This window comes from Mytilus edulis, chromosome 4 (assembly GCF_963676685.1).
Source record: "Mytilus edulis chromosome 4, xbMytEdul2.2, whole genome shotgun sequence".
In the NCBI taxonomy this organism is placed as follows: domain Eukaryota; kingdom Metazoa; phylum Mollusca; class Bivalvia; order Mytilida; family Mytilidae; genus Mytilus; species Mytilus edulis.
In genome coordinates, this window is record NC_092347.1 from 38374009 (window position 1) to 38400796 (window position 26788).

Below are 26788 nucleotides of genomic sequence, written 5' to 3' on the forward strand. Positions count from 1 at the left end.
TCATTCATGTTAACAAAACAAAACACTTTTGATAGGACCTATTTTCTCATATGTATACAATGAACATTAAGAGAAATTGATTGATGTCTTTGACTTATGAGACCCCTTTTCAACGTGAAAAAGTTGATATTTGCAGTGTTTGTTATTTTAATCCTACTTGTAATTTGTTTTTGTTCACACATTGCTGTCAAAAATATGAAATTTTATGCGACTGTCAAATAAGTGAAAGGTTAGCTAGCTATAAAACCAGGTTTAATCCCCCATTTTCTACCTTAGACAATGCCTGTACCAAGTCAGGAATATGCCAGTTGTTTTTCATTCGTTTGATGTGTTTGAACTTTTGGTGTTTCCATTTGATAAGAGACTTTCCGTTTTTTACCTTGGAGTTTGACATTTTTCTATATTTTATATTTTGCAAATGATTCATGTAAATCCCATAATAGATAAAGATTAAAAGGGCCCGGCGATGCAGCAACAATTTGGCACTGGTTAACACACACAAACATTGCCCTGTTGTGACAGTACCGGTCCTTATACACATACGAAAGATTTTAATGATTGAAAATATATTAACGACAGAAAGCACAATTTTTGAATAATAACAGCATTAATATTTGCATGTACTATTGAAAATTTATCCACTATACATGGAGAATGCATGTCATGCAGATCATAATCTAAATTTTTGACTTTAATATTTTTAAAAAATAAATCAATCGCATTCAACTTATGCTAAACTTTCAAGTATACTTGTACATTATAAATAGACAAATTACAACAAAATTACGGTATAAAAAGTCGGAAATTTGGAGAAAACAAATAATATTTAATGGCAATAATTGTAGTATTGCTGCAACAAGAGATATAAGAAATTTTGGAACATACTAATTTAGGTCTGGAGCTGGAATGTCAGTAACGACTGGTAGTCCTTTGTTAATTTATGTTTTATGTCCCTTTGCTTGGTTTCTTTTGTTGCCTGTTCTGACATCGGACTCTTACTTCTTTTAAATTTAGTTTTACTTTATATGCGTTTTGCTATGTGTTTTTTTATTCTGTATTGGCTAGAGGCAGGGGAGGTTGAGATCTCACAAAAAATGTTTAACCCCGTCGCATTTTTGCGCCTGTCCCAACTTGGCCTTTGTAAGTTATGTATGTTTTTGATTTTAGTTCATTTATATGTTTTGAAGTTAAGTATGACGTCCATTTTCACTGAACAAGTACACATTTTCTTTAGGGGGCCAGCTGAGGCCCATCTCTGGGTGCGAGATTTTCTCACTGCGTTGAAGACCATTTGGTGACCTTCGGCTGTTTTATGCTCTTTGGTCGGGTTGTTGTCTCTTTGACATATTCCCCATTCCAATTTCCAATTTTATTATATGTTTAAAAATTTAGTGGAATACGGTCCGTTTTTCCTACATAAATAATAACAGACACGGGGAACAACATTGTCAATCACAATGTCACACGAGCTTGCTTTTCTACAGAAATAGCTGATTTACCATGTCATTGACATTAATTTTGGACTTGGTTCGGGTTCCTATGCAAAAAATCCAAGAAAATCGCATAAAAGTATTTCTTTTTAGTTGAAAATAATTCTTGAAATTTGTACATGAATATACCAAAGGGAACTAGAAGCATGTTCTTCGTCCTACAAACGCGCATTTCTATTTGGTTGCAAAGCTGCCAGTATCTGTTTAAAAGTTTTGTTTTTCTTTAAGGTTTTTTTTTTTTTGTTAATCCGTTTTATTATGTGTTGAAACATGTTTTAAGTTTTACTCTTAACCAGGTTATTGGTTGAATTCAACCTTAAACATGTTGAAAGTAAATAAAACCCGCCTCATGGTGTTTATGGAGTAAGCTAAAACATGTTTCAGGTTGATTTTAACCAGTAACAAGTTTGAGTATTAAAAAAAACATCCTGACACTCGACTCAAATAAAAAAAACATTTTTTTAACGTCTTAATTCCTCTTAAAAATATTTTGTTGGATTTCATAAAATTTGAGATGTGTATTGGGGAATGTGTCAAATATACAAAATCCGGATCAAAAAGCAGAAAACTGCCGAAGCCCACCATATTCAGTAATTATACTTCGATCTCGTCATTCTCGTAGGCGTTTTCTATAAAGACATGCAGCATATGTAAGTATCGATATATAATAAGCAATCGTAATAAACTTTATTTTGTGACATATTGTCATCCTGAGCAATTAGTAATTATTGATAATTTGATATTATACCTGTTTCCTTTGAAAGATAAAAATCATCATATTTGTTTAAATCAGATACATCTATCCAAGTACGTCAGGTAGGTTGTGTGAATAAAAACACGGATCAAATGCTATAGCAAGAGTAAATACCGATACTTATAGGAAGTAACTTTTGCGCCAGAATCATATGTACATGTATAAGTATTTACAGTACGTCTGTAACCACGACTCGTGTCTCACCGTCAAAACTGATACTGATACTTATAGTTAGTGACTTTTGTGCCAGAATCACATCTATACGTGTTTAAGTATTAACCACGTAAACATTTCTTCTGTAAACAAGACTCGTGTCTCCGGAACAATCTCATCCGTCAAAACTGATACTTTTACTTATGGTAGGTGACTTTTGCGTCAGAATCATATGTACATTGATTGCACGAGTATAATTATTCACGTTTCTTCTGTAAGCACGACTCGTGTCTCAGGAACAATCTCATCCGGACCGTCAAAACTGATACATTTACTTATGGTAGCTGACGTTTGCGCCAGAATCAAATTTTCGTGCACTAGTATAATATTAACGTTTCGTCTGTAACCACGACTCGTGTCTCACCGTCAAAACAGATACTGATATTTGTAATAAGAGACTTTACGTCACAATCGCACCTTCGTGTATAATTAGTAACCATGTTAACGTTTCTTCTGTAACCACGACTCATGTGTCAGGAATAATTCCATCCGTCAAAACCGATACTAATACTTATTGTAAGTTACGTTTGCGCCAGAATTATATGTACATTGATTGCACGTGTATAAGTATCGATGTTTCTTCTGTAAGCACGGCTCTTGTCTCAGGAACAATCTCATCCGTCAAAACTGATACTTTAACTTATGGTAAGTGATTTTTGCGTCAGAATCATATGTACATTGATTGCATTTGTATAAGTATCGATGTTTCTTCTGTAAGCACGGCTCGTGTCTCAGGAACAATCTCATCCGTCAAAACTGATACTTTTACTTATGGTAAGTGATTTTTGCGTCAGAATCATATGTACATTGATTGCACTTTGATAAGTATTCAATTTGGCATTTGTTCTGTAAGCACGGCTCGTGTCTCAGAAACAATCTCATCCGTCAAATCTGATATTTTACTTATGGAAAACTCGCAGACGGTTAACAATGTCCGACTTCAGTACTATCTATGGAAAGCCACCGGGGTCAAATTTTTAATTCGTATAGAAAATTGTCAGTTTGTAACTTGTAACTGAAATTTCGGAATTCTTTACTCGTAAATCGTTAATTTGTAACTTGTATCTTTGAACTTTTAAGATTCTAAATTCGTAAATTGTCAATTTGTTACTTTTTATTTTGTAATTTCAATATTCTTAATTCGTAAATTGTCAATTTGTAACTTGTATCATGGTTGAATGAACTTTAACGTTATGAATATCAATATTTAGGCCACTTTTATTTCATTTGTAGTTCTTCTCACAAAAGCTCCAAATGATATTGGGCGAGCGAGCGAAATTATTTTGATTGCATTTTTTTTCTTGAAAATGAGTGTTTGTGTGGCGAGAGCCCTACAAGTGAAGCGAGTATATATTTTTTAAATAGTGCGATTAAGAAATTATGTTCATCTTTAAACTTGGTTACTTCATAAAATAAACGATGGAAAACGTGCTCTAATGCATATAATTTGATGTATAGGTGCCTGTACCATACACGGCTGTCTTGTCTCGTTGTGGTTTAGTTCATTTTGATTATTTTCGTCAAATAAGCTTTGTCTGTGTGAATTTTCATTTAAATCCATTCATGTTCATATATTAAGGAAGCATAGGAGATGCAGTTTAACAAGAGGAATTATGGAAGTGAAATTAAAAATCTTTTGTTAGATGACCACTCTCACATCAATATGGTAAACCAAAGATTACTCAGACGTCTAACGGCTGTTTTGCTAGACAAGCTGGGGCCCGGTCGCAGCTTGTCTAGAGCAAAACATCTGTTGGGTGTCTACGTAATCTCAGACTTTAACAAATATTGATGCGATTGTGGTTATCTAACGAAAGATTTTTAACTTTTGCCTCCTATAACAGATCTTCAAAGGTAAAACGTGATGCATTTTGGATAACTGTGTTCATTAACTATACTTGTCAACGGCAATGAGCTAACATGCACAACTTCATGTTGGCATCCCGATTTTGACAAATCGATTAATCACAAGTGCGTTTGAATCGATAGAATGAATATAAGCACAAGAAAAACGTCTATCATGGGCAAAAAAAACCAAAGAGAAACTAATTTTGGAGCGGTATGCTGAAAAGTCAATTTCTCCAAAACAGGAGCGGGAAAATCCAAAGAACTAATAATCAAATGTGTGTGGCCTTAATATGTAGCAAATGCGATGATGTGTGCAAATATAAAATAAAAGTATGAATTAAAAACTGTTACATTTTGTACCATTATGTTTGTTACAGAAAATATTATATATTTAACAATTGATTAATAGTAATATTTTTTGCAGCCTGTCACCAACATAACAAAAATGGCAGACGAGAAAGCATTAAGCTATATAGAGGCTAGTCCCCAAGAAGATGCCAGTGCATATGGTGCTAATTATGGAGCCCACAGAGAAGGAATGACTAAAGAAGAGGTTGCAGAATATTATTCCAAATGGGGATATAGCGGAAAATATGAAGAGGTAAACAAAACTGAGAAAATAAATAAAATTGAAAGGTACACCCAAGTGATCAATTCAAACGATGTGAATGTGCAATGACTTTTAGTTAAAAAAAAATCCGTCGATTTACAGTTTTATTGTGATAGTTCAAAGAATTTGGCTCAAAAGACATAAATGAAAATAGTGTTACAGTTTTGCTCCATCTGTATGTTCCCTCTTTTTCTTTTTGAAATAAAATATGTTCGCTATTATTTCCGATAATCGATAAATCTGGATGACTTTGTATCTTGAACTACTAGATATAAGAATATGTGGTTTGAGTGCAACTCTCTTATCCAAGCTACAATTGTAAAAGTGAACTATTATGGTTCAAATTACGGTCTTCAACACGGAGCCTTGCCTCTTCTAGTCTTTACAATTTGCAACGCTTATTAAAACGGTTGAAGGCCATAAGATGCTCCATTGTACTTACGTGTACACCCACTACCTTTGGAATTGTAGGATATTTATATCATTTGAAATAATTTCACATCTCCTTATTTTTATACGACCGCAAAAAATGTTTTTGCGTCGTATAATGCTATCATTTCGTCGTCGTCGTCTGCGTCGTCCGAAGACGCATTTAGTTTCCGGACAATAACTTTAGTTTTGGTGGATGGATCTTTATGAATTTTTAACGAGAAGGTTCAATACCACTGAAGGAAGGTTGGGATTGATTTTGGGGGTTATGGTCCCAAGAGTGTTGGAACTAGGGGTCAAAAAGGGGGCCCAAAATAAGCATTTTTGTAGTTTTCAAACAATAAATATAGTTAAGTGTATGAATCTCTCTGAAATTATACTACAAGTTTCCATACCATGAAGGGATGGTAAGTATTGACTTCGGGGGGTTATGGCTCAAACGGTTTTGGAATTAGGGGCAAAAAAAGGGGGAAAACTAGGTTTTTCTGGTCAATGGACAATTAAGACAAGTTAAAAGCAGTGCAAGGGAGGTAATTCCAAGACATTTAACATACAATGTTGGGTATGTTCGGATTTACCTCCCTTACATTACTTGTAAATTATGTATAAAGGAATGTCAGGTTTTGGACTAATTGCAAAAAAGGGGGTAGAAGTAGTTTTCAAATATTTTTTTTCAAATTTCTCAAATTTCAATTTTTTTTTAAAGTTTGAAGAAGAAATCTTTTATTGCACAATATTGTGCAATAGATTTGTAAGATCTTGACATTTGTTTTGTGTGAGAAACCCATATTATGTCAAAAAATTGATCACAATCAAAATTCAGAGCTGTATCAAGCTTGAATGTTGTGTCCATAATTGCCCCAACTGTTCAGGGTTCGACCTCTGCGGTCGTATAAAGCTGCGCCCTGCGGAGCACCTGGTTATATTATGGTAAACTATAAGTTTTGTCTTGATCTCATGAGTCCATCACAGGTCTCGGCACGAGTTTGCGACAGAGATATACATTACGTTTAAACAGTTTGTTTATTCAAATTAATTGAATTTGCTTTGGGCAACAGACAAAGCTTATATAAGCCCTCTCTAAGAGATATTGCCTTTATATATAACATTTTTAGTTCGTTTTTGAAATACGAATGATTGTATACTATATTCAGGGAATACAAATATTTATTAGTAATTTATTTTTTAACTTTACTAAATAGGATCTTTGCCCAGAAAGATACAACGGTCCAAAATATGGTGCCGAGGCCTTAGTAGAGGCGTATCCGGGTAACCGAGAATCTATACACATCTTGGACATAGCTGCAGGGACTGGATTTTTAGGAGAAGAGGCAAGTTATCTTAATAGCATCAACTGTTATTGTTATTTATATAATTATTTGCATATCTCGCTTTTTAATGGAGGTCGACTAATATCGACACGGGACGTTTGCGCTTTTTCATAGGACATTAAATTTTGCGCCTTTTTTTGTGGACACTTGCGCTTCAAAACATAGGACATTTGCGCTTTTTAAAAATGGACATTTGCGCTTTTTACATAGGGCATTTGCGCTTTTTTTATATATATATATATCTATGACTTCCCTACTCTTTTATCAGTGCTTGGGACCGTTTTAGGTTTTAAAGTCAGATTTCTGTCATCACAAACTTCAACTAGCTTGGTAAAACAATGATGATTTATTTCTTCAGACTTCCCATCCAACAGAATAAATACAAGGGGAATTTAGTTCCAATTTTTCTGTCGTCGCATTGTTGATGAGCATGATCATTTTTCTGACTCAAAATATTAGAAGTCCCATTGTCCGTTTTAATTCTTGCATTACAATTTTTAACGGTACATCTCCATGAAAGGTCTCCAATTTTTAGGGTTTGGTCGAAACAATATAAAAATCCATCAAGACATATACATTTTTTTCTTTACTATATAGTTAGTCACTATTACTTTAAACTCCATGTCTAAGACTGTGTAAATGTGAACTAACTAATGACAAATATAAGTTCAATTTATTTAAGTAATGATTACTTCTCATTAAGATTACAGGTAGTCGACTAAAGGTGAAAAGCGCAAATGTCCGGTCAATTTAATACAGGTGATTCTAAACTAAAAGCGCAAATGTCCATACTATTTGAAGCGCAAATGTCCTGTGTCCTATTTCTTGCGAAACGGAGTAACATAATCGTGTATGAAAATATTCTGTATTAGTGGGCACAGGACGTTTGCGCTTTTTTACCTGTAAAACGATATGTTACCCCGTTTTGCAAGAAATATTAGGTATTAAAAACAAATATATGGCCATGTGCTGATTTCTTTAGATATAATCCATTGGTAAAATTCGAAATTTATGGCTTGATATCAGATGTGTCTTTTCGTATGAAACAGTAGTAAACGTATTTTAGTCTGAAACAGTAATTTCGATAAAGCCTGATCAGTAAATTCTTAAAGTCAAATTCATTTTTTTTATAAAAATTTCAGACTTGCGGTAAATGTAGTATAGTAATTCAGACATCTGCAACACATTTGCCATAACGGTGAACACAATCAATATGGCATAAATGGTGTCCATTTAACTGAGAGGAGAAATAGCGAAAAATGTATAATTAAATATATAATTACATATGAAATTCTTATTTTATTAATAGTTACATAAGCGTGGATTTAAGAAAGTAGACGCTTTGGATCCAGCTGAAGGCATGCTTGCAATGGCAAGAAAAAAGAACGTTTATGGTAGACTTCTCTGTGAATTCATGTGCGAAAAAAGACTTCCAGTTGAAAATGGTAAGATAGCTCATCTCCTTACACGTATTTGTCCTTGTCGTCGAAGTTGGGCTTATCTCCTTACACGTATTTGAACTTGTCGTCAAGGTTGAGCTCATCTCCTTACACGTATTTGTCTTTGTCGTCAAGGTTGAGCTCATCTCCTTACACGTATTTGTCTTTGTCGTCGAAGTTGAGCTTATCTCCTTACACGTATTTGTCTTTGTCGTCGAAGTTGAGCTTATCTCCTTACACGTATTTGTCTTTGTCGTCGAAGTTGAGCTTATCTCCTTACACGTATTTGTCTTTGTCGTCAAGGTTGAGCTCATCTCCTTACACGTATTTGTCTTTGTCGTCGAAGTTGGGCTTATCTCCTTACACGTATTTGAACTTGTCGTCGAAGTTGGGCTCATCTCCTTACACGTATTTGTCTTTGTCGTCAAGGTTGAGCTCATCTCCTTACACGTATTTGTCTTTGTCGTCGAAGTTGAGCTTATCTCCTTACACGTATTTGTCTTTGTCGTCGAAGTTGAGCTTATCTCCTTACACGTATTTGTCTTTGTCGTCGAAGTTGAGCTTATCTCCTTACACGTATTTGTCTTTGTCGTCAAGGTTGAGCTCATCTCCTTACACGTATTTGTCTTTGTCGTCAAGGTTGAGCTCATCTCCTTACACGTATTTGTCTTTGTCGTCGAAGTTGAGCTCATCTCCTTACACGTATTTGTCTTTGTCGTCGAAGTTGAGCTCATCTCCTTACACGTATTTGTCTTTGTCGTCGAAGTTGAGCTTATCTCCTTACACGTATTTGTCTTTGTCGTCGAAGTAAGGCTTATCTCCTTACACGTATTGAACTTGTCGTCAAGGTTGAGCTCATCTCCTTACACGTATTTGAACTTGTCGTCAAGGTTGAGCTCATCTCCTTACACGTATTTGAACTTGTCGTCGAAGTTGGGCTCATCTCCTTACACGTATTTGTCTTTGTCGTCAAGGTTGAGCTTATCTCCTTACATGTATTTGAACTTGTCGTCAAGGTTGAGCTTATCTCCTTACACGTATTTGTCTTTGTCGTCAAGGTTGAGCTCATCTCCTTACACGTATTTGTCTTTGTCGTCAAGGTTGAGCTCATCTCCTTACACGTATTTGTCTTTGTCGTCGAAGTTGAGCTCATCTCCTTACACGTATTTGTCTTTGTCGTCAAGGTTGAGCTCATCTCCTTACACGTATTTGTCTTTGTCGTCAAGGTTGAGCTCATCTCCTTACACGTATTTGTCTTTGTCGTCGAAGTTGAGCTCATCTCCTTACACGTATTTGTCTTTGTCGTCAAGGTTGAGCTCATCTCCTTACACGTATTTGTCTTTGTCGTCGAAGTTGGGCTTATCTCCTTACACGTATTTGAACTTGTCGTCAAGGTTGAGCTCATCTCCTTTCACATATTTGTCTTTGTCGTCAAGGTTTAACTCATCTCCTTACACGTATTTGTCCTTGTAGTCAAGGTTTAACTCATCTCCTTACACGTATTTGTCTTTGTCGTCGAAGTTGAGCTTATCTCCTTACACGTATTTGTCTTTGTCGTCGAAGTTGGGCTTATCTCCTTACACGTATTTGTCTTTGTCGTCAAGGTTTAACTCATCTCCTTACACGTATTTGTCCTTGTAGTCAAGGTTTAACTCATCTCCTTTCACGTATTTGTCTTTGTCGTCGAAGTTGAGCTTATCTCCTTACACGTATTTGTCTTTGTCGTCAAGGTTGAGCTCATCTCCTTACACGTATTTGAACTTGTCGTCGAAGTTGAGCTCATCTCCTTACACGTATTTGTCTTTGTCGTCAAGGTTTAACTCATCTCCTTACACGTATTTGTCCTTGTAGTCAAGGTTTAACTCATCTCCTTTCACGTATTTGTCTTTGTCGTCGAAGTTGAGCTTATCTCCTTACACGTATTTGTCTTTGTCGTCGAAGTTGAGCTCATCTCCTTACACGTATTTGTCTTTGTTGTCAAGGTTGAGCTCATCTCCTTACACGTATTTGTCTTTGTCGTCGAAGTTGAGCTCATCTCCTTACACGTATTTGTCTTTGTTGTCAAGGTTGAGCTCATCTCCTTACACGTATTTGTCTTTGTCGTCCAAGTTGAGCTCATCTCCTTACACGTATTTGTCTTTGTCGTCGAAGTTGGGCTTATCTCCTTTCACGTATTTGTCTTTGTCGTCAAGGTTTAACTCATCTCCTTTCACGTATTTGTCTTTGTCGTCGAAGTTGAGCTTATCTCCTTTCACGTATTTGTCTTTGTCGTCGAAGTTGAGCTCATCTCCTTTCACGTATTTGTCTTTGTCGTCGAAGTTGAGCTTATCTCCTTTCACGTATTTGTCTTTGTCGTCGAAGTTGAGCTTATCTCCTTACACGTATTTGTCTTTGTTGTCAAGGTTGAGCTCATCTCCTTACACGTATTTGTCTTTGTCGTCGAAGTTGGGATAATCTCCTTTCACGTATTTGTCTTTGTCGTCAAGGTTGAGCTCATCTCCTTACACGTATTTGTCTTTGTCGTCGAAGTTGAGCTCATCTCCTTACACGTATTTGTCTTTGTCGTCGAAGTTGAGCTTATCTCCTTACACGTATTTGTCTTTGTTGTCAAGGTTGAGCTCATCTCCTTACACGTATTTGTCTTTGTCGTCGAAGTTGGGATAATCTCCTTTCACGTATTTGTCTTTGTAGTCAAGGTTTAACTCATCTCCTTTCACATATTTGTCTTTGTCGTCGAAGTTGAGCTCATCTCCTTACACGTATTTGTCTTTGTCGTCGAAGTTGGGCTTATCTCCTTACACGTATTTGTCTTTGTCGTCGAAGTTGAGCTTATCTCCTTACACGTATTTGTCTTTGTTGTCAAGGTTGAGCTCATCTCCTTACACGTATTTGTCTTTGTCGTCGAAGTTGAGCTCATCTCCTTACACGTATTTGTCTTTGTTGTCAAGGTTTAACTCATCTCCTTACACGTATTTGTCCTTGTAGTCAAGGTTTAACTCATCTCCTTACACATATTTGTCTTTGTCGTCGAAGTTGGGCTCATCTCCTTACACGTATTTGTCTTTGTCGTCGAAGTTGAGCTCATCTCCTTACACGTATTTGTTTTTGTCGTCGAAGTTGGGCTTATCTCCTTTCACTTATTTGTCTTTGTCGTCAAGGTTTAACTCATCTCCTTACACGTATTTGTCCTTGTAGTCAAGGTTTAACTCATCTCCTTACACATATTTGTCTTTGTCGTCGAAGTTGGGCTCATCTCCTTACACGTATTTGTCTTTGTCGTCGAAGTTGAGCTCATCTCCTTACACGTATTTGTTTTTGTCGTCGAAGTTGAGCTCATCTCCTTACACGTATTTGTCTTTGTCGTCGAAGTTGAGCTCATCTCCTTACACGTATTTGTCTTTGTCGTCGAAGTTGGGCTTAGGTAGCACTCCACAGTTAGGTGTGTAGTTTCGCATTTTGGCCCCTGTGGATTTTTCAAATATGAGAGCTAGTGTGCAATAAAATTCATTTTTGGATAGCTGAGTATTAAAATAGCCTTTGTATTGGGTTTATATGAACATCAAGATTATGTAATGTATGTAATATAGGCTGTTTTCTGTATGACAGTCCGTATTTGCATGTCCCTACCATACATTGGTCCGGCAATTATTGTAATGTTTTTTTCCAACTTTTTATCGCACGAACTTTGTGATTGGATTTTACGAAAAAATGAGGCGAAAGACACCCATTTTTTATTTGATCATTAGAAAGATTTATGAAAAGAGTTTCTAAAAAGGTATCACTCAAAGGCATTGAAATTCTAGTTTGATCCAAATTTTGGGGGGATATGTGACATGTCCACCCCCCTTTTTGCAATATTTTATGGTAAATAAATGCAGAATGTTGCCATGGATACACATAAAAGGAATTAATTTTCACTCTTTTAACTTTTGAAAATCAAATCTATGGAATATACTGATTACATACATATGCACATGTACAACACAAACAGTTAGGTTAATGTATTAGAAATCCAGGAATAGGAGATGATAAAACATTTTGTGGCTCATTTTTAATTTTATTTTCTAACTGTGGAGTGCTACCTTATGGCACATCAGAAAGCACAGAAATGCACTTTTTAAGATAAAATTTACCACAAATCTTTAGTCTTTTATGTTCTTGTTTTAGTTCTGAAGGTAAAAAATCTGCTAGGAATGCAATTTATGTTTATTTTATTGTTTACTGTCCTTAGCAACCAAATATACACATTTTGACACTTAGACATGTTGCGGTATTAAATTTGTACTCCATTAGCTTCGCCAATGTAACCAAAGATTGCGCTTTATATGATATCCTCAGAATGTATCGCTTTATATTTTTGAATGCGAATAAGTCAAATAAACATTTTTAGCAGGATTTTATATTATAATTTGGCATGAATTAAAGTTAATGATGCCAGTACTGCTAGAAATTTATACCCTGCTTGAGGGCTTCTAAACCAAGGTTAGGTATGCTATTTACAGCAAAATTGACCTATAAGTGCTTTCAAATACCTAAAAATTGTACAATTTGTCCTCTTTTAAGGTAATTTTATGATTTTAAATAAGATAATGGGAAAAGTTTTAGAAATTTACCCCAAAAATGAGACAGACTTGAAGTTTTTCACTATGATCCAGCATTTATTTTTAAATCACTTTTTGTCGCGTTTCAACATCAACTGCTAACCTTCATAAAATCTTTATTACTGAACCAATTTTAAAAACTAAGGTACCATTTTCATCGTAACAGCTAGTAGAACATAGAAAATATAATAAAAATTGAGGCAGGAGGGGAAAAATTTCACCTTAAGGTAGCACTCCACAGTTAGGTGTGTAGTTTCGCATTTTGGCCCCTGTGGATTTTTCAAATATGAGAGCTAGTGTGCAATAAAATTCATTTTTGGATAGCTGAGTATTAAAATAGCCTTTGTATTGGGTTTATATGAACATCAAGATTATGTAATGTATGTAATATAGGCTGTTTTCTGTATGACAGTCCGTATTTGCATGTCCCTACCATACATTGGTCCGGCAATTATTGCAATGTTTTTTTCCAACTTTTTTTCGCACGAACTTTGTGATTGGATTTTACGAAAAAATGAGTCGAAAGACACCCATTTTTTATTTGATCATTAGAAAGATTTATGAAAAGAGTTTCTAAAAAGGTATCACTCAAAGGCATTGAAATTCTAGTTTGATCCAAATTTTGGGGGGATATGTGACATGTCCACCCCCCTTTTTGCAATATTTTATGGTAAATAAATGCAGAATGTTGCCATGGATACACATAAAAGGAATTAATTTTCACTCTTTTAACTTTTGAAAATCAAATCTATGGAATATACTGATTACATACATATGCACATGTACAACACAAACAGTTAGGTTAATGTATTAGAAATCCAGGAATAGGAGATGATAAAACATTTTGTGGCTCATTTTTAATTTTATTTTCTAACTGTGGAGTGCTACCTTATGGCACATCAGAAAGCACAGAAATGCACTTTTTAAGATAAAATTTACCACAAATCTTTAGTCTTTTATGTTCTTGTTTTAGTTCTGAAGGTAAAAAATCTGCTAGGAATGCAATTTATGTTTATTTTATTGTTTACTGTCCTTAGCAACCAAATATACACATTTTGACACTTAGACATGTTGCGGTATTAAATTTGTACTCCATTAGCTTCGCCAATGTAACCAAAGATTGCGCTTTATATGATATCCTCAGAATGTATCGCTTTATATTTTTGAATGCGAATAAGTCAAATAAACATTTTTAGCAGGATTTTATATTATAATTTGGCATGAATTAAAGTTAATGATGCCAGTACTGCTAGAAATTTATACCCTGCTTGAGGGCTTCTAAACCAAGGTTAGGTATGCTATTTACAGCAAAATTGACCTATAAGTGCTTTCAAATACCTAAAAATTGTACAATTTGTCCTCTTTTAAGGTAATTTTATGATTTTAAATAAGATAATGGGAAAAGTTTTAGAAATTTACCCCAAAAATGAGACAGACTTGAAGTTTTTCACTATGATCCAGCATTTATTTTTAAATCACTTTTTGTCGCGTTTCAACATCAACTGCTAACCTTCATAAAATCTTTATTACTGAACCAATTTTAAAAACTAAGGTACCATTTTCATCGTAACAGCTAGTAGAACATAGAAAATATAATAAAAATTGAGGCAGGAGGGGAAAAATTTCACCTTAAGGTAGCACTCCACAGTTAGGTGTGTAGTTTCGCATTTTGGCCCCTGTGGATTTTTCAAATATGAGAGCTAGTGTGCAATAAAATTCATTTTTGGATAGCTGAGTATTAAAATAGCCTTTGTATTGGGTTTATATGAACATCAAGATTATGTAATGTATGTAATATAGGCTGTTTTCTGTATGACAGTCCGTATTTGCATGTCCCTACCATACATTGGTCCGGCAATTATTGCAATGTTTTTTTCCAACTTTTTTTCGCACGAACTTTGTGATTGGATTTTACGAAAAAATGAGGCGAAAGACACCCATTTTTTATTTGATCATTAGAAAGATTTATGAAAAGAGTTTCTAAAAAGGTATCACTCAAAGGCATTGAAATTCTAGTTTGATCCAAATTTTGGGGGGATATGTGACATGTCCACCCCCCTTTTTGCAATATTTTATGGTAAATAAATGCAGAATGTTGCCATGGATACACATAAAAGGAATTAATTTTCACTCTTTTAACTTTTGAAAATCAAATCTATGGAATATACTGATTACATACATATGCACATGTACAACACAAACAGTTAGGTTAATGTATTAGAAATCCAGGAATAGGAGATGATAAAACATTTTGTGGCTCATTTTTAATTTTATTTTCTAACTGTGGAGTGCTACCTTATGGCACATCAGAAAGCACAGAAATGCACTTTTTAAGATAAAATTTACCACAAATCTTTAGTCTTTTATGTTCTTGTTTTAGTTCTGAAGGTAAAAAATCTGCTAGGAATGCAATTTATGTTTATTTTATTGTTTACTGTCCTTAGCAACCAAATATACACATTTTGACACTTAGACATGTTGCGGTATTAAATTTGTACTCCATTAGCTTCGCCAATGTAACCAAAGATTGCGCTTTATATGATATCCTCAGAATGTATCGCTTTATATTTTTGAATGCGAATAAGTCAAATAAACATTTTTAGCAGGATTTTATATTATAATTTGGCATGAATTAAAGTTAATGATGCCAGTACTGCTAGAAATTTATACCCTGCTTGAGGGCTTCTAAACCAAGGTTAGGTATGCTATTTACAGCAAAATTGACCTATAAGTGCTTTCAAATACCTAAAAATTGTACAATTTGTCCTCTTTTAAGGTAATTTTATGATTTTAAATAAGATAATGGGAAAAGTTTTAGAAATTTACCCCAAAAATGAGACAGACTTGAAGTTTTTCACTATGATCCAGCATTTATTTTTAAATCACTTTTTGTCGCGTTTCAACATCAACTGCTAACCTTCATAAAATCTTTATTACTGAACCAATTTTAAAAACTAAGGTACCATTTTCATCGTAACAGCTAGTAGAACATAGAAAATATAATAAAAATTGAGGCAGGAGGGGAAAAATTTCACCTTAAGGTAGCACTCCACAGTTAGGTGTGTAGTTTCGCATTTTGGCCCCTGTGGATTTTTCAAATATGAGAGCTAGTGTGCAATAAAATTCATTTTTAGATAGCTGAGTATTAAAATAGCCTTTGTATTGGGTTTATATGAACATCAAGATTATGTAATGTATGTAATATAGGCTGTTTTCTGTATGACAGTCCGTATTTGCATGTCCCTACCATACATTGGTCCGGCAATTATTGCAATGTTTTTTTCCAACTTTTTTTCGCACGAACTTTGTGATTGGATTTTACGAAAAAATGAGGCGAAAGACACCCATTTTTTATTTGATCATTAGAAAGATTTATGAAAAGAGTTTCTAAAAAGGTATCACTCAAAGGCATTGAAATTCTAGTTTGATCCAAATTTTGGGGGGATATGTGACATGTCCACCCCCCTTTTTGCAATATTTTATGGTAAATAAATGCAGAATGTTGCCATGGATACACATAAAAGGAATTAATTTTCACTCTTTTAACTTTTGAAAATCAAATCTATGGAATATACTGATTACATACATATGCACATGTACAACACAAACAGTTAGGTTAATGTATTAGAAATCCAGGAATAGGAGATGATAAAACATTTTGTGGCTCATTTTTAATTTTATTTTCTAACTGTGGAGTGCTACCTTATGGCACATCAGAAAGCACAGAAATGCACTTTTTAAGATAAAATTTACCACAAATCTTTAGTCTTTTATGTTCTTGTTTTAGTTCTGAAGGTAAAAAATCTGCTAGGAATGCAATTTATGTTTATTTTATTGTTTACTGTCCTTAGCAACCAAATATACACATTTTGACACTTAGACATGTTGCGGTATTAAATTTGTACTCCATTAGCTTCGCCAATGTAACCAAAGATTGCGCTTTATATGATATCCTCAGAATGTATCGCTTTATATTTTTGAATGCGAATAAGTCAAATAAACATTTTTAGCAGGATTTTATATTATAATTTGGCATGAATTAAAGTTAATGATGCCAGTACTGCTAGAAATTTATACCCTGCTTGAGGGCTTCTAAACCAAGGTTAGGTATGCTATTTACAGCAAAATTGACCTATAAGTGCTTTCAAATACCTAAAAATTGTACAATTTGTCCTCTTTTAAGGTAATTTTATGATTTTAAATAAGATAATGGGAAAAGTTTTAGAAATTTACCCCAAAAATGAGACAGACTTGAAGTTTTTCACTATGATCCAGCATTTATTTTTAAATCACTTTTTGTCGCGTTTCAACATCAACTGCTAACCTTCATAAAATCTTTATTACTGAACCAATTTTAAAAACTAAGGTACCATTTTCATCGTAACAGCTAGTAGAACATAGAAAATATAATAAAAATTGAGGCAGGAGGGGAAAAATTTCACCTTAAGGTAGCACTCCACAGTTAGGTGTGTAGTTTCGCATTTTGGCCCCTGTGGATTTTTCAAATATGAGAGCTAGTGTGCAATAAAATTCATTTTTAGATAGCTGAGTATTAAAATAGCCTTTGTATTGGGTTTATATGAACATCAAGATTATGTAATGTATGTAATATAGGCTGTTTTCTGTATGACAGTCCGTATTTGCATGTCCCTACCATACATTGGTCCGGCAATTATTGCAATGTTTTTTTCCAACTTTTTTTCGCACGAACTTTGTGATTGGATTTTACGAAAAAATGAGGCGAAAGACACCCATTTTTTATTTGATCATTAGAAAGATTTATGAAAAGAGTTTCTAAAAAGGTATCACTCAAAGGCATTGAAATTCTAGTTTGATCCAAATTTTGGGGGGATATGTGACATGTCCACCCCCCTTTTTGCAATATTTTATGGTAAATAAATGCAGAATGTTGCCATGGATACACATAAAAGGAATTAATTTTCACTCTTTTAACTTTTGAAAATCAAATCTATGGAATATACTGATTACATACATATGCACATGTACAACACAAACAGTTAGGTTAATGTATTAGAAATCCAGGAATAGGAGATGATAAAACATTTTGTGGCTCATTTTTAATTTTATTTTCTAACTGTGGAGTGCTACCTTATGGCACATCAGAAAGCACAGAAATGCACTTTTTAAGATAAAATTTACCACAAATCTTTAGTCTTTTATGTTCTTGTTTTAGTTCTGAAGGTAAAAAATCTGCTAGGAATGCAATTTATGTTTATTTTATTGTTTACTGTCCTTAGCAACCAAATATACACATTTTGACACTTAGACATGTTGCGGTATTAAATTTGTACTCCATTAGCTTCGCCAATGTAACCAAAGATTGCGCTTTATATGATATCCTCAGAATGTATCGCTTTATATTTTTGAATGCGAATAAGTCAAATAAACATTTTTAGCAGGATTTTATATTATAATTTGGCATGAATTAAAGTTAATGATGCCAGTACTGCTAGAAATTTATACCCTGCTTGAGGGCTTCTAAACCAAGGTTAGGTATGCTATTTACAGCAAAATTGACCTATAAGTGCTTTCAAATACCTAAAAATTGTACAATTTGTCCTCTTTTAAGGTAATTTTATGATTTTAAATAAGATAATGGGAAAAGTTTTAGAAATTTACCCCAAAAATGAGACAGACTTGAAGTTTTTCACTATGATCCAGCATTTATTTTTAAATCACTTTTTGTCGCGTTTCAACATCAACTGCTAACCTTCATAAAATCTTTATTACTGAACCAATTTTAAAAACTAAGGTACCATTTTCATCGTAACAGCTAGTAGAACATAGAAAATATAATAAAAATTGAGGCAGGAGGGGAAAAATTTCACCTTAAGGTAGCACTCCACAGTTAGGTGTGTAGTTTCGCATTTTGGCCCCTGTGGATTTTTCAAATATGAGAGCTAGTGTGCAATAAAATTCATTTTTGGATAGCTGAGTATTAAAATAGCCTTTGTATTGGGTTTATATGAACATCAAGATTATGTAATGTATGTAATATAGGCTGTTTTCTGTATGACAGTCCGTATTTGCATGTCCCTACCATACATTGGTCCGGCAATTATTGCAATGTTTTTTTCCAACTTTTTTTCGCACGAACTTTGTGATTGGATTTTACGAAAAAATGAGGCGAAAGACACCCATTTTTTATTTGATCATTAGAAAGATTTATGAAAAGAGTTTCTAAAAAGGTATCACTCAAAGGCATTGAAATTCTAGTTTGATCCAAATTTTGGGGGGATATGTGACATGTCCACCCCCCTTTTTGCAATATTTTATGGTAAATAAATGCAGAATGTTGCCATGGATACACATAAAAGGAATTAATTTTCACTCTTTTAACTTTTGAAAATCAAATCTATGGAATATACTGATTACATACATATGCACATGTACAACACAAACAGTTAGGTTAATGTATTAGAAATCCAGGAATAGGAGATGATAAAACATTTTGTGGCTCATTTTTAATTTTATTTTCTAACTGTGGAGTGCTACCTTATGGCACATCAGAAAGCACAGAAATGCACTTTTTAAGATAAAATTTACCACAAATCTTTAGTCTTTTATGTTCTTGTTTTAGTTCTGAAGGTAAAAAATCTGCTAGGAATGCAATTTATGTTTATTTTATTGTTTACTGTCCTTAGCAACCAAATATACACATTTTGACACTTAGACATGTTGCGGTATTAAATTTGTACTCCATTAGCTTCGCCAATGTAACCAAAGATTGCGCTTTATATGATATCCTCAGAATGTATCGCTTTATATTTTTGAATGCGAATAAGTCAAATAAACATTTTTAGCAGGATTTTATATTATAATTTGGCATGAATTAAAGTTAATGATGCCAGTACTGCTAGAAATTTATACCCTGCTTGAGGGCTTCTAAACCAAGGTTAGGTATGCTATTTACAGCAAAATTGACCTATAAGTGCTTTCAAATACCTAAAAATTGTACAATTTGTCCTCTTTTAAGGTAATTTTATGATTTTAAATAAGATAATGGGAAAAGTTTTAGAAATTTACCCCAAAAATGAGACAGACTTGAAGTTTTTCACTATGATCCAGCATTTATTTTTAAATCACTTTTTGTCGCGTTTCAACATCAACTGCTAACCTTCATAAAATCTTTATTACTGAACCAATTTTAAAAACTAAGGTACCATTTTCATCGTAACAGCTAGTAGAACATAGAAAATATAATAAAAATTGAGGCAGGAGGGGAAAAATTTCACCTTAAGGTAGCACTCCACAGTTAGGTGTGTAGTTTCGCATTTTGGCCCCTGTGGATTTTTCAAATATGAGAGCTAGTGTGCAATAAAATTCATTTTTGGATAGCTGAGTATTAAAATAGCCTTTGTATTGGGTTTATATGAACATCAAGATTATGTAATGTATGTAATATAGGCTGTTTTCTGTATGACAGTCCGTATTTGCATGTCCCTACCATACATTGGTCCGGCAATTATTGCAATGTTTTTTTCCAACTTTTTTTCGCACGAACTTTGTGATTGGATTTTACGAAAAAATGAGGCGAAAGACACCCATTTTTTATTTGATCATTAGAAAGATTTATGAAAAGAGTTTCTAAAAAGGTATCACTCAAAGGCATTGAAATTCTAGTTTGATCCAAATTTTGGGGGGATATGTGACATGTCCACCCCCCTTTTTGCAATATTTTATGGTAAATAAATGCAGAATGTTGCCATGGATACACATAAAAGGAATTAATTTTCACTCTTTTAACTTTTGAAAATCAAATCTATGGAATATACTGATTACATACATATGCACATGTACAACACAAACAGTTAGGTTAATGTATTAGAAATCCAGGAATAGGAGATGATAAAACATTTTGTGGCTCATTTTTAATTTTATTTTCTAACTGTGGAGTGCTACCTTATGGCACATCAGAAAGCACAGAAATGCACTTTTTAAGATAAAATTTACCACAAATCTTTAGTCTTTTATGTTCTTGTTTTAGTTCTGAAGGTAAAAAATCTGCTAGGAATGCAATTTATGTTTATTTTATTGTTTACTGTCCTTAGCAACCAAATATACACATTTTGACACTTAGACATGTTGCGGTATTAAATTTGTACTCCATTAGCTTCGCCAATGTAACCAAAGATTGCGCTTTATATGATATCCTCAGAATGTATCGCTTTATATTTTTGAATGCGAATAAGTCAAATAAACATTTTTAGCAGGATTTTATATTATAATTTGGCATGAATTAAAGTTAATGATGCCAGTACTGCTAGAAATTTATACCCTGCTTGAGGGCTTCTAAACCAAGGTTAGGTATGCTATTTACAGCAAAATTGACCTATAAGTGCTTTCAAATACCTAAAAATTGTACAATTTGTCCTCTTTTAAGGTAATTTTATGATTTTAAATAAGATAATGGGAAAAGTTTTAGAAATTTACCCCAAAAATGAGACAGACTTGAAGTTTTTCACTATGATCCAGCATTTATTTTTAAATCACTTTTTGTCGCGTTTCAACATCAACTGCTAACCTTCATAAAATCTTTATTACTGAACCAATTTTAAAAACTAAGGTACCATTTTCATCGTAACAGCTAGTAGAACATAGAAAATATAATAAAAATTGAGGCAGGAGGGGAAAAATTTCACCTTAAGGTAGCACTCCACAGTTAGGTGTGTAGTTTCGCATTTTGGCCCCTGTGGATTTTTCAAATATGAGAGCTAGTGTGCAATAAAATTCATTTTTGGATAGCTGAGTATTAAAATAGCCTTTGTATTGGGTTTATATGAACATCAAGATTATGTAATGTATGTAATATAGGCTGTTTTCTGTATGACAGTCCGTATTTGCATGTCCCTACCATACATTGGTCCGGCAATTATTGCAATGTTTTTTTCCAACTTTTTTTCGCACGAACTTTGTGATTGGATTTTACGAAAAAATGAGGCGAAAGACACCCATTTTTTATTTGATCATTAGAAAGATTTATGAAAAGAGTTTCTAAAAAGGTATCACTCAAAGGCATTGAAATTCTAGTTTGATCCAAATTTTGGGGGGATATGTGACATGTCCACCCCCCTTTTTGCAATATTTTATGGTAAATAAATGCAGAATGTTGCCATGGATACACATAAAAGGAATTAATTTTCACTCTTTTAACTTTTGAAAATCAAATCTATGGAATATACTGATTACATACATATGCACATGTACAACACAAACAGTTAGGTTAATGTATTAGAAATCCAGGAATAGGAGATGATAAAACATTTTGTGGCTCATTTTTAATTTTATTTTCTAACTGTGGAGTGCTACCTTATGGCACATCAGAAAGCACAGAAATGCACTTTTTAAGATAAAATTTACCACAAATCTTTAGTCTTTTATGTTCTTGTTTTAGTTCTGAAGGTAAAAAATCTGCTAGGAATGCAATTTATGTTTATTTTATTGTTTACTGTCCTTAGCAACCAAATATACACATTTTGACACTTAGACATGTTGCGGTATTAAATTTGTACTCCATTAGCTTCGCCAATGTAACCAAAGATTGCGCTTTATATGATATCCTCAGAATGTATCGCTTTATATTTTTGAATGCGAATAAGTCAAATAAACATTTTTAGCAGGATTTTATATTATAATTTGGCATGAATTAAAGTTAATGATGCCAGTACTGCTAGAAATTTATACCCTGCTTGAGGGCTTCTAAACCAAGGTTAGGTATGCTATTTACAGCAAAATTGACCTATAAGTGCTTTCAAATACCTAAAAATTGTACAATTTGTCCTCTTTTAAGGTAATTTTATGATTTTAAATAAGATAATGGGAAAAGTTTTAGAAATTTACCCCAAAAATGAGACAGACTTGAAGTTTTTCACTATGATCCAGCATTTATTTTTAAATCACTTTTTGTCGCGTTTCAACATCAACTGCTAACCTTCATAAAATCTTTATTACTGAACCAATTTTAAAAACTAAGGTACCATTTTCATCGTAACAGCTAGTAGAACATAGAAAATATAATAAAAATTGAGGCAGGAGGGGAAAAATTTCACCTTAAGGTAGCACTCCACAGTTAGGTGTGTAGTTTCGCATTTTGGCCCCTGTGGATTTTTCAAATATGAGAGCTAGTGTGCAATAAAATTCATTTTTGGATAGCTGAGTATTAAAATAGCCTTTGTATTGGGTTTATATGAACATCAAGATTATGTAATGTATGTAATATAGGCTGTTTTCTGTATGACAGTCCGTATTTGCATGTCCCTACCATACATTGGTCCGGCAATTATTGCAATGTTTTTTTCCAACTTTTTTTCGCACGAACTTTGTGATTGGATTTTACGAAAAAATGAGGCGAAAGACACCCATTTTTTATTTGATCATTAGAAAGATTTATGAAAAGAGTTTCTAAAAAGGTATCACTCAAAGGCATTGAAATTCTAGTTTGATCCAAATTTTGGGGGGATATGTGACATGTCCACCCCCCTTTTTGCAATATTTTATGGTAAATAAATGCAGAATGTTGCCATGGATACACATAAAAGGAATTAATTTTCACTCTTTTAACTTTTGAAAATCAAATCTATGGAATATACTGATTACATACATATGCACATGTACAACACAAACAGTTAGGTTAATGTATTAGAAATCCAGGAATAGGAGATGATAAAACATTTTGTGGCTCATTTTTAATTTTATTTTCTATCTGTGGAGTGCTACCTTATCTCCTTTCACGTATTTGTCTTTGTCGTCAAGGTTGAGCTCATCTCCTTTCACGTATTTGTCTTTGTTGTCAAGGTTGAGCTCATCTCCTTACACGTATTTGTCTTTGTCGTCGAAGTTGAGCTCATCTCCTTTCACGTATTTGTCTTTGTCGTCGAAGTTGAGCTCATCTCCTTACACGTATTTGTCTTTGTTGTCAAGGTTGAGCTCATCTCCTTACACGTATTTGTCTTTGTCGTCGAAGTTGAGCTCATCTCCTTACACGTATTTGTCTTTGTCGTCGAAGTTGAGCTTATCTCCTTACACGTATTTGTCTTTGTCGTCGAAGTTGAGCTTATCTCCTTACACGTATTTGTCTTTGTCGTCGAAGTTGAGCTCATCTCCTTACACGTATTTGTCTTTGTTGTCAAGGTTGAGCTCATCTCCTTACACGTATTTGTCTTTGTCGTCGAAGTTGAGCTCATCTCCTTTCACATATTTGTCTTTGTCGTCGAAGTTGAGCTCATCTCCTTACACGTATTTGTCTTTGTCGTCGAAGTTGAGCTCATCTCCTTACACGTATTTGTCTTTGTCGTCGAAGTTGAGCTCATCTCCTTACACGTATTTGTCTTTGTCGTCGAAGTTGAGCTTATCTCCTTACACGTATTTGTCTTTGTCGTCGAAGTTGAGCTTATCTCCTTACACGTATTTGTCTTTGTCGTCAAGGTTTAACTCATCTCCTTACACGTATTTGTCTTTGTCGTCGAAGTTGAGCTCATCTCCTTACACGTATTTGTCTTTGTCGTCGAAGTTGAGCTTATCTCCTTACACGTATTTGTCTTTGTCGTCAAGGTTGAGCTCATCTCCTTACACGTATTTGTCTTTGTCGTCGAAGTTGAGCTTATCTCCTTACACGTATTTGTCTTTGTCGTCGAAGTTGGGCTTATCTCCTTACACGTATTTGAACTTGTCGTCAAGGTTGAGCTTATCTCCTTACACGTATTTGAACTTGTCGTCAAGGTTGAGCTTATCTCCTTACACGTATTTGAACTTGTCGTCAAGGTTGAGCTTATCTCCTTACACGTATTTGAACTTGTCGTCAAGGTTGAGCTTATCTCCTTACACGTATTTGAACTTGTCGTCAATGTTGAGCTTATCTCCTTACACGTATTTGTCCTTGTAGTCAAGGTTGAACTCATCTCCTTTCACGTATTTGCCAATGTCGTCGATGAGCTCATCTCCTAACATGTATTTGTCCTTGACGTCAATGTTGAGCTGATCTTCTTACACGTATTTGTTCTTGACGTCAAGGTTGACATATTTACACGTATTTGTCCTTGACGTCAAGGTTGAGCTCATCTCTTTACACGTGTTTTTCCTTGTCGTCAAGGTTACAGGTGAGGATATTATTGGTTAATTAATCATATATGATAACTATGACTTCAGTTCTATTTTAAACATAGTTGTGATCGTTTTTAAAGCAGACCTGTCCTAATTTGAATTTTAAAAAATCTGAAACTACTATTATACAACATGAGGATCCTCAACTCCCGTTTTATTATAAACTTGGAAAAGGTACACAAGAAATCTTTGAAATCACAAGTTACACGTATATGAGAAAGCCTAAGTAAGGAGATCGGTGTGTAAACGACAAGCGTATTACTATAAGTGCCACTTCCAATGATAACAGAACTTTAAGCTCTTTACAAAGACTTTGACCTTGGTATTTGCTGTTTTTCCGATAAACTCGTTGCAGTAAGAAAGAGCAAGGCTGGTTGGTCCGTAGTCAGAACAATGTTCAGGCAGGGTAACATATTTACCTGAGAACTCAACACTGTAATAATTGTCACGTATCTTCGAATCAAGCCTTACAGTCGAACAAAATAAAACCTACCTATAATTTTGAATATTGTTTTTATCGGTATAAATATTGATTTTGTGAATCATCTTACCAACATTGTTATACACATGTGTAAATTTAAGATCATACAACCTGTCGATAGCCATATGCTCCCATTGCACAAGGTCATGGGTTTTTTTTTCTCTCTGATTGGTAATGAATTTTTTACGATAAATTTAAAATGTGGGTGTTGAATGTTTACTGACTGATATTTTAGCCTTGGAAACATGATTTCTGTATTACTTGTATTGTCTTGAAACTATCTTCCACTAACTGAAAGTAGTCTCAGAACTGTAACTTTTTCTCTTTTTTGTTTTGTTAAGGTTATTTTGTGAATTGTATTGCATCGATCTGATAAATTAAGCCCTTTTAAACTGATTTTTATAGTTTGTTCAATTGTTGTACTGTTATACCACTGTCCCAGGTAGCATATTTAAACTCGCCATTGTTCATGGAATAGGCTTTCTTTTGGTGTACAATTATGGAAATTATACCGAATTCATTTACTATAGTCACAAATATATATTTTTATCATTACCTCCTTGGTGTTCTTATGTATCGTGCGGCCGGATTCTAAGGCTTAAAAAAGTCCAGCTCTTTTTATTCCTCAAGTGTTTCCTTCCAGTAAAAATTAATATTTATTCATTTCAGATACGTATGACTGTACAATCATTGCTGGAGGTATGGGGGAAGGTCACATTCCATGTGTAGCTTTACATGAAATGATCAGAATTACCAAACCAGGTAAGTTTTGTACTATGGGTTGATATTTACCCACATACATTTATACTATTGTAAATAAAAACCATAAGGGAAAACAAAATCCGTGGTTTAAACATTACACAAACGACACGAATGGCACCGTCTCAAAAAGTTGAAAAATGTGCAATTTCAACAAAACATGTGGACAAAAATATAATGGTAGTCTCACATATCAAAAATCAGCTCAAAATCTGAAAACATCTGCAATTTCAACAAAACATGTGAACAAAAATATAATGGTAGTCTCACATTTCAAAAATCAGCTAAAAATCTGAAAAAATCTGCAATTTCAACAAAACATGTGGACATGATGGTACTAGTCTCACATATCAAAAATCAGCTCAAAATCTGAAAGTGTATAGAAAACAAGTCTGTATTATAACTGTGATTTTCAACATTTTTCAAAGTCGTAAACCCTTATTAATTTCTGCAAAAATTAACTGAGTAAAACTTAACTTAAACTTGATCTGTAACTCACCAAGGATAACTCACATACCATAAATCAACCCAATATCTGGAGGTGTTTAGAAAAAAGTACGTAATACTGTTATTTTCAACAACTTATCAAAGTCCAAAGCCCGTCATTTCGACCAAAATTAGCGGAGCGGAACGAAACTTAAACTTGATTTGTAACACATCATGGTTAACTCACATACGAAAAATCTCTGTAGAGGTTTAGAAAAAAAAGTCTG

At 34.0% G+C, this 26788-nt stretch overlaps 1 protein-coding gene across 6 annotated transcripts in view; it reads left to right on the top strand.

The window, feature by feature from the left end:
• The window catches only part of LOC139519656 (methyltransferase-like protein 27), a 32858-nt gene that overhangs the window by 5096 nt on the left and 974 nt on the right, over positions 1–26788 (top strand). For 2 of the 6 annotated variants that reach the window (XM_071311862.1, XM_071311863.1), the window contains exons 2-5: positions 4730–4906; positions 6547–6675; positions 7985–8120; positions 25986–26078. In XM_071311862.1, the coding sequence (XP_071167963.1) occupies positions 4751–4906; positions 6547–6675; positions 7985–8120; positions 25986–26078 (514 nt within the window). In that variant the 5' untranslated portion in view covers positions 4730–4750. The other 4 variants (XM_071311861.1, XM_071311859.1, XM_071311860.1 and 1 more) reach the window with 4 other exon arrangements.